This window comes from Rhinopithecus roxellana, chromosome 19 (assembly GCF_007565055.1).
Source record: "Rhinopithecus roxellana isolate Shanxi Qingling chromosome 19, ASM756505v1, whole genome shotgun sequence".
NCBI lineage: Eukaryota > Metazoa > Chordata > Mammalia > Primates > Cercopithecidae > Rhinopithecus > Rhinopithecus roxellana.
In genome coordinates, this window is record NC_044567.1 from 79,172,497 (window position 1) to 79,191,680 (window position 19,184).

At 36.2% G+C, this 19,184-nt stretch overlaps 1 protein-coding gene across 14 annotated transcripts in view; it reads right to left on the minus strand.

Annotated features, from left to right (window-relative positions):
- CEP112 (centrosomal protein 112) overlaps positions 1–19,184 on the minus strand; it is a 569,199-nt gene that overhangs the window by 273,729 nt on the left and 276,286 nt on the right. For all 14 annotated transcript variants that reach the window (XM_010379988.2, XM_030923682.1, XM_010379989.2 and 11 more), the window contains exon 20: positions 6,462–6,644. In XM_010379988.2, the coding sequence (XP_010378290.1) occupies positions 6,462–6,644 (183 nt within the window). The remainder of the gene's footprint in view (positions 1–6,461; positions 6,645–19,184) is intronic.

Genomic DNA, 19,184 nt, shown 5'->3' on the forward strand with positions numbered 1-19,184 from the left:
AGAAAGAGCACTAAATTCAGATTAAGAAGACCTGGTTTGCTAGTTCCGTGACCTTAGGCAAGAGATTGTCCTTGAATCATAGGTTTCTTATCTGTAAATGGAATACAGTTGGAGGTGGTGATCTCTTTAGATTACCTAATCTGACTATACTACTGCTAGATGCTTAGACACCTGATATAACTAAAAGCTTCATGTCTGGCAGAACATATGGTATACAATGACTTGTGGTCTCTTGCAACCCTCCCAGTTCACACCACTGCAGTGATCATATTTTACTCCCTATTTAAAATCTCTTCCATATTTAATTACCTCTTCTTCAAGAACAACTTTAATATTTCTAAAGAAATCCGTTAAATATAATGAGAACAAAAGACAGATTTTTAAAGCAATCATTATTAGTTGACACAAAGTTACTAATTCAAATGGAATACTTTATGTTATTATTTAGAAGGTTTGTCTTTAAAAGAAATGCTCCCTATCTAAAAGTGGACCAAATACCACAGAATGTGGTTTCCATGGTAACTGCCACATTTAAAAAAGAGGCACAGGACTAAAGATACACTGTATCTTCTACAAATGGATCATTCTTAGAAAAATCACTTTTCTTGCCTCAGCTTGTATTTTTTGCTTTTTAAACAATATAATTTTATCCATGATGAGAAGAAAGCTAAATTATTTGTAACAGTTTAATCACAGATATATATACACTAGTTTTATGTCTTCAGGATGAAAACAATTACAGAATTTTAGAATTATAATGGAAAAAGAAAGCTGGTAACCTACACAAAATGTAAGCTTTACTTAAAATGGCATTTTCCTATATTTTCTGCTAACTAAATACTTAAGAAATATTATTCTTTCACATATTAATTTGTATAGTAATATATAAATAATGCAAATGTATTATTAAATTCATATGTAATACTAATAGATACAACATTATTGCATATTAATGAAACACAATCTTCACATCAGTGCATCCAAGCCAAAATATGCTGAGAATTTTTGCCCCCACTATTTGGAAAATTCTGTATGACCTATGCTTTTGGTGTCAGTAAAACAGTATTTCCCCCACAGGCTTTTTAAAATGGCCTAGTTATGAAAAACTCTATCAATATTTTGAATATATACAGAAAGTTCCTGGGCTATCTTAAATACAGCACTTAGATAAAATGATAAAACTTCATCTAAAGAAAATAGAGAATTGTAATGTGTGGTTTTACCAGGAGTCCACCAAAAATATCTTATTTTCTTTTTACAAAATAAAAGTGAAATGATAACTTTTCCCACCAACCTTCTAATGCCTGACGTTAAACTTTGTACACTGCAGTAAAGCCCACTCAGTACTTAAAACACACTCTGTCCTCAATACAAATAACTCAGTTCATCAGGGGATGAGTAGCACAGCTTGGTGTGTACACAGCTGGAACACCAGGCCACCACTCTGATGTGACTATGTCACTAGGGAGAAGAGGGGAACAAAAAACAGGGTTACATTAACAGCAACAGCCTCATTAGGGTGGGGGAAAAACAGAGTTTACATAGCTTGGTTTTTCCAAGCAATCACTCCAGTTTGATCCAAAGAAACAAAAATACATACTACCTCAGGACCAAGCAAATGTCATTAATGAATAAAACATCAGAGATGAAGTACTATTTTGGTTATGCAGGTAGGATATAAATCATTTTAATACAGGTGTAGGCATCTTTTACTCTTGGAGTGAATTACCATTTGATTTTATAATCTCGTTTTATAGTTTTTCATAATAAATTCAGAGAACAAGAAAATAAGATATAAGAAAGAGATAGTAACACACTTGGAAATTAATATTAGGCCATTAACTCCTAAATAATTTCTAATCTCAGCTATGTTTGTAATTTCTACTTCCTAAAGACACTTTGTGAGCATCCCTGCCACAGTGGTAAAACAACTACACTAGAATTTGCTCAGCTGTGACTTAAAATATACTTTCTTATGAATCATAGTATCTACAAAATTGTATTTCTTAAAGCACTTTGTTTTTTTATTTGAGAATAATAATATTCTCAATAAATTAAAATGAAATTTTGGCACACTAAAATAAAATCTGGTAATTACATTTTATGAAAGTACTAAAGAATCTAAAGTTTCCCACCAGATTTTCTTTCCAACGTTTTAACATATGGAAAATACCATCAGTTATATTGGTCAATGTCCTTTAAATTAAGTCTAATGGCATAAATTTTTCTCAGAACTGAGAACTAGAAAAAAAAAAAGAACCGCTATGATTTTTTTCATTACATAATTAGAATTATACAATTCACCATGTTACCCTCTTTGCTGTGGCTTCCAGGCAAGTGCAGAGCTAAAATTTCCACTTAACTATAATATTTTTTCTTCAGTATAGATTTTCTAATGTGGTTAATATAATTTATTGCTGAATTCTCATTTTCATTTATTTTAAGTGTATGTTTATTATAAAATGCTGCTTTAGATCCTTTTGATAGTAGCTGGCATATAAAAAAAATTAAAATGTTTTCACTAGAAAAATGCTACCAAAGACCAAAAGCCATGTATAACGAGAATGTTCAGACTGTACATATTGTTACATTCATCTTCGAGTAATCTTTAAAGAATGATAGCCAGTGTTCAAGCCCCTGAATGCAGACACACACTCAGTTTATAAATTGAGATTTTTATCTTAGGCCCAAATTTGCAAATGCATGGAAAATCAGGTAATGCAATTGAGATACGATTTTTAAAATTAAAATTGTCCTGTCAATCTCTTTCTAGGAAAACTTTTTTCTAAGTAGAAGATAATTACTACAAATTCTGCATTTTGGAATCAGTGATAGGTTCAGCTCTTAATGTGAATCATATGCCAAAATCAAGATAATCTGCCCATTTATTATGTAAAAATTGGTCATATTAGATTTATGATTCTCAGTGTAGGGAATTGAGAAAAGCATTTAGATGCCAATGTTTTGCAAGAGCCACTGTACTATCTGCAAATGCTAAATTCAATATATTTCTCAGATATGGCTGATGACCTTCTGCAAGGTTGCTGCATTTAATGTGCATGATACTGATGGTGATGCACAATGGTTGCTGGTTACCCCAGGTGCCTGAATGTCCCTACTGCAACAGGTCACATAGCCGTCCTAAGACGGCGACGCCACCTCTGGGGAGGATCACAAAGGTTCTATGCAACAACCTCTACAGGAGTCACAAACACCACTTACTGTGGCAACAAACGTAAAACATCAAATAATCTCTAAATGGTTCAGGGCCCTAAAAGGACAAGTAAGGGATCAAGGAACCTATGCTCTATTTTTCCTCTAATTCAACAGGATAAACTATAGAAATTATTTCATTATATTATAGTTCAAAAGCAAAATTAGAATTACATGTAGAACTTTCATGTTAGAAGAAGCTATTATATTTATAAATTTTCTTCATATTAAAATATGATTGAATCAATGAGATCATTCTCCAAACTAATTTCAGTAAGACAGACCTGGTAAATGAGAAATGTTTGACAGTGAGGTTATGAATTTCTACAAGTCTTGATTTCTACTAGTCTGAATGCTTTTTCTTAAATATATGACCTTAGATAGATACCATATTGAACATCTTGTATGATGGTGGTAAAATTTAGTGTGCACATTAGCAAATTTAAGTATCATAATATAATATATCCTGTCATTGAAAACCAAAGTACTATAACAAAAATATAATATACACATAAAATAATTAGCTAACTGAACCAAATAAAATGAGGAGACTAGTTCATTGTCCTTGGTGCATTTCTATATCTTACCATTGCTCTTCAACAGAAATTATTAGAATAACAATTAACCCATAATAATTATAAAACATATTCACCAAAAGGGAGTCCCTAGTTGGAATGATTCACCTTAAGATTGGTAACTATACTTTATAATAATGAATTTCTAATCAGCATACAATATACTACATATTTGGAAGAAGTCAAAAATAGATTTTAAGGAAACTGTACTCAGTTAAGAATCTGGTAGAAGGGAAGCAGCAAACAAAGCCATAGATTTCAAAATAGATATTTCACTGGTCCTCTTTTGGTTAAGTATTTCAAATAGTCCTTTTTACAAAATGGCCTCCATTGCTAAGCTAGAATAGCCACACATTAACTGAAAATCAAATCTCTCTGGAATTAAAATTTTAAAAATTATACAATCTAATATTTAATATGTTTGTTCTGCATCAAACTATAACACAGTGATTTGAAAAAGATCTTCTATTTTGAAAATTACATGCCTACTTTGTTTTCTTGAAATTTGTGAATGAATTTAGAACTTAAAAGGTATTATAAATTACATTATTTAGACCACAACTATGAAGAGATAGATTTTGAAAATTTAAGACTTACCTGAAGGAAACTTTGAATTAATATCCTCAATAAATAATCAAAGATAAATACAAATTATGAGTATTTTGGTACACATGATACGATTTTTTAAAACATAGCTCATTGCTAAAAGTTTTAGAAATTGTATTCTCTAAGAACGACTAAGTACAACATACACAAAATTATTTTCCTTTTGAGCAAGAATGCATTTAGCCTGTTTCCATTGCTTACTGGCATTCCCTTGACAGCAATTCCAATTAGTAAAACGTTCCAAGAAAGACACGAAATAGGAGAAATATAATCTTAAACTACAGCATTTGAGGAGGTCATATAGTCCTCATACTTAATGTTTCAACAGGAAGAAATTCAATTAATAGCCTCATTGTACTATCCCTGTGGCTTTATTATACGTAATAGTACTAAAATTTCCCCTTTGTTATGATTGGATGAACCGCACCCTATATGGCAGATACGACTCATGCAAAATCACAAAGGTTCCCTCTAAATTTGGCCTCCACTTGTATCGGCTTCCCATAACAGCCCCCAAATAATAGGAAGTTATGTAAATTAGTGTATTTTATTTTATCCATTATACAATTATACCATGCAAACAAATCCTACACTGACTCAGAACCCATATCTCTTGCCATGGGAAAACAATGGTAAGGTTTAACATCATGTTTGAAAGAGAATTCAAACTAGAAAATATTCCTAATAAATTGAGTCAAAACGCCAGCATATATTTCATAAAGGCTCTAATGAGGTTGGTGGCAAAATATAATACACGATGATTTAACAGGAACCACCTGACTATTCTGGTACCATAGGCACTACAATGACTATCTTTTTGGGTAGCAAACCACCGTAAAACAAGTTGAAAATAATTGTACTGTAAATGTATATCATTGACAACAAAACCTATGCTGAGTATATTCATATTGCATCAGTTATTCTCTGAAGATAGAAGACAACTCAAGGTCAAGTGAAAAATAACCAATAACTCCTATTCTTTGCCTTACCACCTCCCGCTGTCCACTCAAAAAAATTAACATCTCACTTAATTAGTAGTGTGTTTATGTTTAGATAATTATAAAATTGTTGAAAGACATAATATAACAGAAGGTTTGTTTTGTTTGAAAATTATATTATTTGGGGAGGAAGGATAACTAGAGGAAGAAGCTTGTGTGGTGTGGTTAGCATGGTTAGATTTCAATGGGAAAAGGGGTATTTAGACCTAGTATACAATATGTTTTTATTAGAAAAGAACATTATCTTTTTATTGTTATCAATTGCTCTTAAATTTTTCTTTAATACAATTTCACAGCAATCTCAAGAGGATACACTAAAGGCCCTTGATTATATATATTCTAAAGAATGTATTGTATCACAAAGATACACATCCAATAAGATTTCTTTTTTCATCTGAAATTTATAAAGATAATTTTCCATGCTGACAGTGCACATTTCATCCACAAGTTTGAGGAGTCAAATGCTACCACAGCTGGGGGTTATTCTGCCAAATGGCTTCCAACAGGGACTACAGAGATGTGGGCTAGGAGGCATGTGTGTGTGCAGGAAAAAGCAACAGACCTGATGGGAAATAGCCCTTCTCTGGAGTCATTTTTATCAATTACCATCTGAGTGATCTAATCAAATATAGTCTAATGAAAACAGCAACACTAGGAAGGAAAAGCAAATATTAAAACAGCTGCTTGATTACCTACAGAGATTAAAACAAAAAGCAAGGAGTGAGGCTGATATATTTCATAGGGATTTGCTAAGGCTGAAGGGAGGGGTAAGGGGCAGATACCTTAAAAAAATCCATCATGAAAGGAACTGAGACAAGATTATAAAAAAGGGGGCCAAGTTATAGCGCGCCATGGGATTTTTAATCTGGCTACCTGTGGTTTCTGTAGTTAAGGCTTTATTCATCCCAAAACGGGGGGTGGGGGGGAGAAAAACAAAAAAAATCACATTTATATGTCAGTTTTGCAAATGATCAAACAGCGTGCATCAACAAGAATAAGAAGAAAACATTAAACGCTGATGACTTTTTAAAAACAGATACCCGTTTTATCAAATATTATTGATAATTACCTGTGCATCTCGTTTCTTGAACTCCTGAATTTGATCTTCGTGCTCCATATTGGCAGCGCGAAGCTGTTTTTCCAGGTTTTCAATTTCCCGTTCATGGTCTCGGACTAGGCTATCCTTCTCTGCGTTATGCTGCTGTAATAGGTGCGTCTTCTCCTGTTCATGCTCCAGCTTCAGCTCTACTATCTGATTGGACAATGAGGAGGACAGTTCATCAACAGAACATCCTTGTCGTCATGACAACTCATGTACAGCTTAATTTTTCTCTAATTTGTCCAAGTTGAAAATTTTTATTTTTGCATCATTATTACCTCACCCTTGAAATACTCTCATTTGTTGGGGTGGTGGTTATACAAACCTCCTAATATTCAAAATAGTTGGGCATATTCAGTAAATCCTTCTGCAATCTGTTGACACAAATGTCTGAACATTGAAAAAAATTATCTCGAATGCTAGTCACTTCCTCCCCAAGAATTCGGGTATCACTGATCAGCAATGGTTATAAATGGTTAATAGTCAGTACGCTTTGCTTTTTGTTTAAATATACACATGTAAAAAGCAGCAATTAAATCGATCAGTTTTCTTCATGATTTACAAATAAAAGATCGGAGCTAAATACGCATCTGGATTCTTGTATATACAGTTGTCTTTTAAAAAATAAAATGATAAATTTCAAAGCTCCATTATCTCGTTGTCAGCTACGGTATACCAACATAAACAGATGTTCTGTGTTCCAGAAGGGCACCTGCTGTGCTGCAAGCTTGCGCCATGATTTCATAAAGAGCATTCTATTCTCAGGATCCTTTCCCAGTCCACTCCACACTGGAGACTGTGACCTTGGCCAGTCTTAGCCTCTCCCTGCTAGACTGAATGGCAGCCCGAGACCAAGGGCCTGGTTGCCGCAGCTTTGATACTAATCCTCCCAGACTGTGCACAATGGCACCCTACCTGGCCTGCAAACTATAGCCAGCCAGGCTGTCTTTGAAGCAGGTGATGAATAGGGGACGGCAGGAAGCCAGCTTCCCCAGTGAACTCCAGGCCACACAGCTGCTAAAAACAGTCACTTGGATTTTTCTTCAGTTTTGGTGGATTTCAGGGGGAAAAACTGCTGTTATCTAGAATATGTTGTGTTATTTTCGGCGTGAGAATCCATCTTCAAAAAAGCTAACAGTAGGAGCCTGCTCCAAATCGATCTTGTTTCGTGCAATGAATCACCAGACTACCTTATCTTAAAGCTATAGCATTCATTTCTCCAGGCATGCACACTGCACTAAATTTCAGAAGTTTTCTTTTTTAAATTTGAAATTCTTATCTCCTTATGACAAATCAAGAATCAAAACACAAATGAAATTTGCTTTAAAACATGGGTTTCAAAATGTTTTCTTAATGTGATTAAAGAGGAGCTGGTACCATTCCTTCTGAAACTATTCCAAACAACAGAAAAAGTGGGACTCCTCCGTAATTCATTTTATGAGGCCAGCATCATCCTGATACCAAAACCTGGCAGAGACACAACAAAAAAAGAAAATTTCAGGCCATTACTCCTGATGAACATCGATGCAAAAATCCTCAATAAAATACTGGTAAACCAAATATAGCAGCACATCAAAAAGCTTATCCACCACGATCAAGTCGGCTTCATCCCTGGGATGCAAGGCTAGTTCAACATACACAAATCAATAAACGTAATCCATCATATAAACAGAACCAATCACAAAATACACATGATTATCTCAATAGATGCAGAAAAGGTCTTTGATAAAATTCAACATCCCTTCATGCTACAAACTCTCAATAAACCAGGTATTGATGGAATGTATCTCAAAATAGTAAGAGCTATTTATGACAAACCCGCAGCCAATATCATACTGAATGGGCAAAAGCTGGAAGCATTCCCTCTGAAAACCAGAACAAGACTTTCACTACTCCTATTCAATATAGTATTGGAAGTTCTGGCCAGGGCAATCAGGCAAGAGAAAGAAATAAACGGATTCAAATAGAAAGAGAAAAAGTCAAATTGTCTCTGTTTGCAGATGACATGACTGTATATTTGGAAAACCCCATCGTCTCAGTCCAAAATCTCCTTAAGTTGATAAACAACTTCAGCAAAGTCTCAGCATACAAAATCAATATGCAAAACTCACAAGCATTCCTATACACCAATAATAGACAAACAGAGAGCCAAATCATGAGTGAATTCCCATTCACAATTGCTACAAAGAGAATAAAATACCTAGGAATACAACTTACAAGGGATGTGAAATACCTCCTCAAGGAGAACTACAAACCAGTGCTCAAGGAAATCAGAGAGAACACAAACAAATGGAAAAACATTCCATGCTCATGGATAGGAAGAATCAATATCGAGAAAATGGCCATACTGCCCAAAGTAATTTATAGATTCAATGCTATCCCCATCAAGCTACCATTGTCTTTCTTCACAGAATTACAAAAAACTAATTTAAATTTTATATGGAACCAAAAAAAGAGTCTGTATAGCCAAGACAATCCTAAGCAAAAAAAAAAAAAAAAAAAAAAAAACAAAGCTGGAAGCATCATGCTACCTGACTTCAAACTATACTACAAGGCTACAGTAACCAGAACAGCAAGGTACTGGTACCAAAACAGATATATAGACCAATGGAACAGAACAGAGGCCTCAGAAATAATGCCACACATCTACAACCATCTAATCTTTGACAAACCTGACAAAAACAAGCAATGGGGAAAGGATTCCCTATTTAATAAACAATGCTGGGAAAACTGGCTAGCCATATGCAGAAAAATGAAACTGGACCCCTTCCTTATACCTTATACAAAAATTAACTCAAGATGGATTAAAGACTTAAACGTAAGACCTAAAACCATAAAAATCCTAGAAGAAAACCTAGGCAATACCATTCAGGACAGAGGCATGGGCAAAGACTTCATGACTAAAACACCAAAAGCAACGGCAACAAAAGTCAAAATTGATAAACAGGATCTAATTAAACTAAAGAGCTTCCACGCAGCAAAAGAAACTATCATCAGAGTGAACAGGCAACATACAGAATGGGAGAAAAGTTTTGCAATCTATCCATCTGACAAAGAGTTAATATCCAGAATCTACAAAGAACTTAGACAAATTTACAAGAAAAAAAAACTCCATTAAATAGTGGATGAAGGATATGAACAGTCACTTCTCAAAAGAATACATGTATGCAGACAACAAACATATGAAAAAAAGCTCATGATCACTAGTCATTAGAGAAATGCAATCAAAACCACAATGAGATACCATCTCACGCCAGTTAGAATGGCGATCACAAAAAGTTAGGAAACAACAGATGCGCTGGAGAGGATGTGGAGAAACAGGAACACTTTTACACTGTTGGTGGGAATGTAAATTAGTTCAACCATTGTGGAAGACAGTGTGGCAATTCCTCAAAGATCTAGAACCAGAAATACCATTTGACCTACAATCTCATTACTGGGCATATACCCAAAGGATTTTAAATCATTCTACTATAAAGACACATGCATGGCTGGGTGCAGTGGCTCATGCCTGTAATCCTAGCACTTTGGGAGGCTGAGGCGGACGGATCATGAGATCAGGAGATTGAGACCATCTGGCTAACATGGTGAAATCCCATCTCTACAAAAAATACAAAAACAAAAACAAAATTAGCCGGGCGTAGTGGTGGGTGCCTGTAGTCCCAGCTACTCAGGAGGCTTAGGCGGGAGAATGGCGTGAACCCGGGATGGGGAGCTTGCAGTGAGCCGAGATTGTGCCACTGCACTCCAGCCTGGATGACAGAGCGAGACTCCATCTCAAAAAAAAAAAAAAGACACATGCACATGTATGTTTATTGCAGCACTATTCACAACAGCAAAGACTTGGAACTAACTCAAATGCCCACCAATGATAGACTAGATAAAGAAAATGTGGCACATATACTCCATAGTATGCAGCCATAAAAAATGATGAGTTCATGTCCTTTGCACAAACATGGATGAAGCTGGAAACCATCATTCTCAGCAAATTAACACAGGAACAGAAACCCAAACACCCCATGTCCTCACTCATAAGTGGGAGCTGAACAATGAGAACACACAGACACAGGGAGGGGAACGTCACACACCGGGGCCTGTCGGGGGGTCGGGGGCTAGGGAAGGGATTGCATTAGGAGAAATATCTAATGTAGGTGACGGGTTGATGGGTGCAGCAAACCACCATGGCACGTGTATACCTATGTAACAAACCTGCACATTCTACACATGTATCCCAGAACTTAAAGTATAATAAAAAAAAAAAGAGTTGGAAAATCAACAATATATTTCTAACCATAAATGTATTGTTATTTAGAAGAAGAAAAGTATGCAAACTCTTGAACATATACACTTACAACAGTAAAATAATTTATGAATAATAAGGCAAAATGTATTTTGCATCTCAGAACAGTGAAGTGTTATAGTGATTTACATTTATTTAAAATTTAGGGGTTTTCCCCATATTATTCTACTATTGGCAATATTCAGAAAAAATAGTATAAACATTTTCTCCTAATAGATACTACACCGAGTAAGAAAGTTTTCTTTATTTAAAATGAATGTATATACTTTGTTCTGTGTCTCACACAACTATGTTAATCCTAACAAAAGAGATATTTCAAATTGTATTGCTGTTATGACATTTTGCTCAGGAAGCTGAGTGAATGAATTACTGAGCTGGAATATTTTTAGTTCTTGGACATGTTATTTCTACTCAGTGTTACACTACCAAGGATCATTATAATAAAATTATACACTTGAATCAAAATCATTTAAGTATGTAACACACTGAAGGGAAATGGGAGGTAGAAAGTTCTACTGAGATCTTGAAAGCCTCAGAAATATTGGAAGAAGGAATGTGACTTAAAACTGATTAAAAGCAAAATATTTTACAATATTCTAGAATGAGAAAAGTAACCAAATGAGCTATAATTGGGGCAAAAGAATTGCAGAATTTTCTCCCAACAGAAAACACATGACTAGAACTAGCTGTGAGACCGTTAGTAATGATACCTCCTTGTTCTCATCTCTAGTAGTAATGCACTTTCACAGTAACTTTCTAAACAGAGATATATGAAGTTTCTTATAGACTCATGAATGATCATGCCTATGTTCAAATTTCACTTTACTCATTTTTAAAAATCAGGAAAAAAATGAAATAGTGATCATGACATTTCAAGCCTAAACATAAATAGTCACAAATGATTATTAGTTTGATATTTTGCCAGGGCCTGTTGCTCAGTGATTCTACTTAATGAACAAATCTCAAGGTTGCCAAAGCCTTTTACATATCATTCACTTTTACCTCTCCTGCTTGAGTGGAGAATAATTTTCCATTTAAAGTGCAATAGCTCAGGCTTCTCTGCTAAGTCCAACACTATGTGGCTAACTTCTGGATGTCATGAGCCCTTTCTGGTCTTTTCCTAGGCTTCTGCACTGTCCGTATCTTCTGGTAGGGGTGTCTTCTCCAGATAAATGGTAGAGTCCAGAGGAGAAACCCTAATGTTGGGGGAATATCTTGACGATGCTATTCGTAACTGCAAAGGACATCTTCAAGGTAGATCTGTAAATAAAAAGTTTTACTGGTGCCTAACCCCATCTGTGTAAATAAATGTTAAAAGAGTCATTTGGACTTTCCATTTGTCCTTTACTTGTGGACATATCTCAAAGGTAAACACAAAATAGCACATCTTCTTCATGGTGGACTAGTAGATACTTTGGTTGACCAACAGTAACGTCTAATGGAGTTAATGATGACCAGGAAGTGGTAAATTCTGGACATTTTAGAGGACATAAGAGCAGTCAGAACCCACAAAATGAGTATTAAATGGTTAATAAGCCTTCTAAATTAAGGGGTGTGGGGTGTCCAGACCCATAATACATGCTACAAGGGAGAACTGGAGGCATCATGATCAAGGACCCTGCTTAATTAAGGCTGGTTAAGGAGTTCCCTATAATAAAAGAGGGAAGGCTTCAAGTTCCACAATCCAAAAGCACTGAGCTATGAGACGGATAACAACACCGGGTATGTGCCCACCGTAAACATATTAAAGCAGACTGGCATGTCTTCCAGGGACAATGGTAGTGTCAGCCCTCACTTGCAAACACCTGGTGGTAACTGATAGTCCTCTGAGATGCTAGGGTTGACAGCTTGTGGTTGGGGTTCATTGCCTAGAAAATACTGGGTTGACTTGTAGGAAACTGTCATTTTTGTAGGTCAAAACAGAAGATGAAAAAGGGGCCGGATGCAGTGGTTTACACCTGTAATCCCAGCACTTTGGGAGGCTGAGGTGGGCAGATCATCTGAGGTCAGAAGTCTGAGACCAGCCTGGACAACATGGAGAAACCCTGTCTCTACTACAAATACAAAATTAGCCAGGCATGGTGGCACATGCCTGCAATCTCAGCTACTCTGGAGGCTGAAGTAGGAGAACCACTTGAACCCGGGAGGTGGAGGTTGCAGTGAGCCGAGATTGCGCCATTGCACTCCAGCCTGGGCAACAAGAGTAAAACTCTGTCTCAAAAAAAAAGAAAAAGAAGAAGGGTCCTGCTCCACCCACTATGCTACTCCATAACACATGCTGAACTTGAAATTCAAGAGCAAAGTTTTCCAGTTTTGAAGTCCCTAAAAGCATCAGCCTCCATTTCAGAACAGACGAAATCCTTCTACAGCTTGATGATGATGTCTTCATTCCAATTGAACTTTCATGTAAGCGCCTAAGGGCAAGAGCACATTCTAGGTCCCAAGAAAGACCAAGATGGAGCCACTGGACATCCAAGTCCCGAGTGATCTTGGGATATATATTTTAAGTCCTGGTAACTGTTTTACAGTGAAATTAGTGCTAGCAAATATGGCCTGAACCACTTTTAATAATCATTTAAAGAAACAGAAAAGGAAATGGAAAAAGTCATTTCTTCTCAATATACAATATGTAGAAGACTAATACATCCCAATAACATAACTTAATGTGAGGAACACCAGTGCTAGAAGCATAAATTATAGAAGGATGCACCATAACACATTGAAAAGGGGAAATGATGGTATAAAATACTAACCAAAATAATCTTGAAAGTGATCAAATTACAAACTCTATATTCTACATAGCCCTTGTGTGAAAATGGGCTAAAACTAGAGAAAGTAGGGAGAGTGGTTCTCCATATTCTCTGGCTAGAAAAGGAGGAAGAGAGGCAGTCACAATTAGATGCCCTGGGGTTATATCTGTCCTACAACTCAACAATAATTGCTCTCCCTTAAGTGAATAGAAATATGGAAGTTTAAGAATTTGGAGGGACTTAGAGGTTAGCTAGTACAATGTTAATCTTAATCTAAAAACCTTCCCTGTAAAACCATGATGGTTGGTCATTCAGCTGCTGCTGGAATGACTTTACCAACAGGAGAATAACTGTATTCCAAGAGAAACCGATGCCTCATACTGAACATACTTGGCACTGAAACTTCTGGGTAAAGATAATAGGGAAAACTGAAAATTGTGAAAAGAACAAAAACAAATGTTTAATATAGAACATGAGAACGTTCACTGGCAGTGAACAAACGAGGAAAGAAGAATAATAACTTGGCCACAAATTTCAAAAGGAGGTAGTTAAGGAAAGAAAGAGAAGATTCTGACATGGTTTCATGAGACATACTCTTTTGTCCCTATACCCTAGAAGTAGAACTGGTAAGTTGAAATTACGCTGAGGATTATTTTCCAGTATCCCAGTTTTAGAGAAAAATGAACTGAAGATGTATCATTCAGTTGATATTTTCCCTCTTCTGCCTGGGGGGAAGATAAAGAGGACAATTTCAATGGAGTAAAAATGGCTACTGCAGAGAGATAAAGTTAGGAAAGCAGGACACTTGGGCTGATTCTCTCTGACAGAACATAAGATTTAGAGTTCACATAAAGAATAAAACACTCTCTAATACATAGAAAAACCCCAGTGTAAGACATTAATAAATTGTTAAAAGACAGAGCCAGTATCAGTTTCTCTAACAGAAGTTGTTCAGAACTGCAACTAAGCTCTTTTTCTCCATCCGTATCACGATCTCATAAAAAAAGTAAATGCAATGAAATACCTGTGCCTTCATACTGAAATTCAGAGGAGGACAGACAGGCTGAAAAGTAGTCAAAGATAATTCATGAATATTATATCAGTCCGTTTAACAGATTTGGACACAGGTGCCCACGTTAAGCCCAAGCAAGATGAGGGAGAAAAGTATGAAAACTAGAGAAACATCAATTACATTAGGAGAAAGGTGAACTTAGCAACAAAGAAGAGGAAAAGAAGAAAGTAAGGAAGAGCCCCATCATTAAAAACCAGAAACAATTATAAGAGAACTTAATAAGAACATGAGTGTAATGAAAGAATAATGCAAGGATAACAAGATAAAACAACAGAATTAACTAAGGACCCAAATAACTCCATCACAAAATTGATTTTAAATCAGAAACAATGAGCTGAATAAGCATGGTGAAAAATCAAATCGCTGACATAGATAAAGGCTTGAAGTAATCATAATAAAGGTCCAGGAAAAAGACAAAGAGAAGCTAAAGTAGAAAGAAAACGTGAAAAGAAAATCCATGTAAACACAGACTATGGTATCCGAAAATTTCCCTAAAATGAATGAAGAGATGAATGTGTATATCAAAAAGACACACTGTAGACCAAGAAAAACAGATTCCAATTGAGGAAAGGAAACATGAAAAAAACTCAAGGACTATAGTCCCCAAACCACTCTTGAAAAAAAAAACAAAAAACTTGGGGATAAATTTCAAGCAAGAGATGACCAGAGAAGCTGTTTTAAGACCAATGTTTGCACCAAAAGGCAATAGATGATGTGTACAAAGTGTCAGGGGAAAAAAGAATGATCAAAAAATTTTATGCCCAGCTAAGATATCCTTCACAAATTAAGAGAACACATAGTGATGCTCAAGCATGCAAAAACGCAGTGAATACAACTCTAAGCCCTTCTTGGAAAAGCTACTTGATGAAATCTCAGTAAGTCAATAAGAGACCAAAATAAGAACTCAGGTATGAAGCTGTGCAAAAATCCTGGTGGTGAGCACATAATTGATTTAAATAAAAAGCTAAGTTTATGTAACTGTGAGAATTATGGTTATGAAACAAAATATAAATGTTATAAACTTCAACAATGTATGAATAATACTATGGTTGACAAAATAGACTGATATAAGTAGGTGGAAGGAAGTACAGGCAGTTTAATTTTTCTCTAATAAGGAGTAACTAATGCCTTCAAAACTGAACCACAAAATTTAAAAATTACTCTAACTTGAATGTATTTTTAATTTCTAACATTCTAAGAAATAATCTCTTACGTAGTTAAAAAAATGTTTTTCTAAATTTTAGAAATCTTTCCATTTCCACTGGGCACAGTGGCTCACTCCGTTATCTCGGCACTTTGGGAGGCCAAGGTGAGATGATCACTTGAGCCCAGGAGTTTGAGACCAGTCTAGGCAATGTACCAAGACCCTATCTCTATAAAAAATAAATAAAAAAGAAAAAATGAGAGAAATCTTTCCATTTCCCTTGTTTCTTCAAATAATTTCACATGTAATTTAATATTTTAATTAAAAGTGGCAAACGTAACATGGTCCTGTTTCTAGAAAATTGTTTTTGTCTATATATCTACTTTTCTTCTATTTATCAGTCTCTCATAGAAATTTCTAGAATAATGCTCACCTAAGATTAATAGCAGTTGCTTCTGGAAGGTAAGATTTGGGTAAAATTTTTGCTCTCTTCTTTGTGTGCAGGACCACATCAAATGCCAGCAGCTCCCTTTGGGGGCGATATTTACTTCTGGTGGCAGTACAAGACTCTTAAACAAGGGATGTGGTCTCTCTTATGACAAATGGGTTCTGGGTCTGTGAACCGACTCAGATCTGGGAAACTTGGTAGAGGACTATGATTTTTCCACCCTAAGTGGAAAACTGTTTCAATTTCACTCACCAGTTCTGGACGTTTTTCTTGATGTTGTACAAGCCAAGTAGTATTCTCACTGGCTCTCTATCTTATCTCTCAGAACACAGCTCATTATCACCACAGATCCCTGCAGGGCAAGACACCTGAAGGGCCTGTCTAGCCTTACTGTCCAGTACAGTAATCACATCTACCTTTCATCTGACATCCAAGTGCCCCACATAGTGCCTGCCAATTTGGAACCCAACTTTCCTCCCAACTTTCCTGTTGGAAGTCAGCAGCTCAGTTCCATAGCGCATCTCCTACCGTCAGCCCCGGAACACATAGGAAACCACCGTGGAGCTGGCTCAGTGCTATCAGTGCCCCTCCCACCAGTGCGCCTTAGCACCCTAGTAAAGGCCATATCCTCTAGGCCCTCTCATGCACTGGCTTCTGTAGCCTAAAGCAACAAAACACTCTCATATTCTCGCTTTTCTGACACTTTGACCCTTCCCCCATAGCAAGCCAAGGCAGTTCTGTCGTGACTGAAGTAGCAGGGAAGTAAGTAGCAGAAAAGACTACTGCCTAGTAAAAATCACAAACAATTATCAACATGCCACATTTAACAATAAAGATGAAGGACAGTTCAAACACTGTAAACTCTATCCAAAATTATATTGACCATCAGATGAACTGTTCAAGGGACACATTGCTTTAAAGCGTTGGCATTAATAGACAGAGACTTTTCTACAGGGTTTGCCAGGTAACACTTTCCTCTCATGTTCTCCTCAAGGGCTCTCTGTAGAAAACCTTTGCTTCTTGGTTGTAAAATTTAGTACTACTTTTAATAGGTTGGTGCAAAAGTAACTGTAGAAGTAATTGTTGTGTTTGCCATTACTTTCATGGCAAAACCCGCAATTACTTTTGCACCAACCTAATATATAGGTCATTAGACTCATGATGTTAAGATGCATACTAAGAAATAGGCAACAGGTACATCATACTAAGAAATAGGCAACAGGTACATCAGGCCCTGGTATTTTTCATGTAATGAGATATATATTTAACATCATCAGGTTATGTCTGAACAATTTGCATCTGCAAAATTGCACACTTGAAATGTCAAAAGAAGTTGCTAAATTTGTTAGGGCTGCAGACATTTTGTGCTAATGGGGCAGAGTCTACCGTAAAGGCAGTAGTTTCACTAGACTGATTTCATATCCTCACTAAAAGATGTTGGAATCTTTCTTTCTAGTCGCAGTTATATGATACAAAATGTGCTACTGGATACTTCACTATACGAGAAAGACTCCCTTAAAGACACACCTAAGGACATATACAATCTTCTCTGAGTCTCTGGAGTCAGAGTAAAAATACATTTTAGCACAGAAAATACTACAATCTGGTCTGACTTTCTGAACACTTTAATAGAAATAGGCACAAAAAAATTGTAAAAAGCAGGCAGTGTGTCAAGAACAGAAATAGAATGTGTCATTTGGGGATGGCCATGTGGCTCCCAGATTAGATATTTGCTACAACAAAAAGGGCCATCCATGAAATCTGTCAATCAACAGTTGAGTTTAGGTATGGAAGTTCTCCTTATTTAAAAGTTTAATGTTGCTGTGATAACCGCTGTTAGAGATGGCACCAGGGCCTGCCAGCATACACTGCTTCTTCATTCCTTTTCCTCTCCAGCCAACCATCAACAGCCAGGACTACTACCTGCTGAAGCTCCCGAAGCTCATGATACAGGGAAAGCAGAAGGCTGGAAGCACAGCTGTGATTAGCAAGCTGATTGATGAAGCAAGGCTGGAAGCAGGCGCTATCTCATACTGCAGTTATCTTCCCATTTAACACTTCAAAACACTTCTCTGGCACCTGTAGGTGATGAGTGACAATCACCCTGAGCTTTTAAAACTTTTTGAAAAATGAGCTATTACTTTCTGTGTTTTTATCTGCCAGATCTCAGTTGAAACTCAGGAAGAACCCAGAGAGTCAAATGCTTCAAAAGGAGTTTTTGTTTTCATGGTTTAATAATGGACAACTTAAGCCACACAAATTGAGAAAATTAACTAAATTTAATTAACATTAATTAACTAATTAACTAAATTAATGAACTCCATATAGATGGAGTTCAAAATTTTTAGGAAAAAAAGTCTTAACTGTATATTTTAATTCATTTTGCTTTATGTGTTTCTCTAAAACACATTCAGTTCTCGATGAAATGTCCATGTACTAATCTAGTATGTCACTGCTTTTGAATGAACATGAAATATAAAAATCATGTAAGTTTGCCAGTTAGAGTTCATAATTTAGAAGGACGAATAGGTCAACCGGGTTATAAACTCCTCCAATATATAGCACTATGTCTTTACTTTCTTTTTACCTTCCTTATCTTGCCTACCACAATGCTTTGTAAATTATTCATCATTTTGAATGAAACAAGGTAGCATTCGAAAAACAGAATTACAAGTAGGCAGAGACAACTGCTTCATCTTCCCCATCACCAAATTGGCTGGTCCACTGGCAAAGACCCCTGCCTTACCTATGGATTGGACGCATGGCTGGCCTTGCAGCTACCTAAGGCGAGTTCCTTCATCTGTACGCTGGATTCCATCCTTTCTTGCCAAATGAAGCATGTTGCTCTTGAAATTATCCCACCACTCTCTGCATCATCAATATTTCCTTCTCCAGTGGATCAGTCTCATCAACAAGCAAACATGTCTTTAGTGTATCTCATTTTTAAAAAACTTTCCCTTGACCCCATAGGTCCCTCTA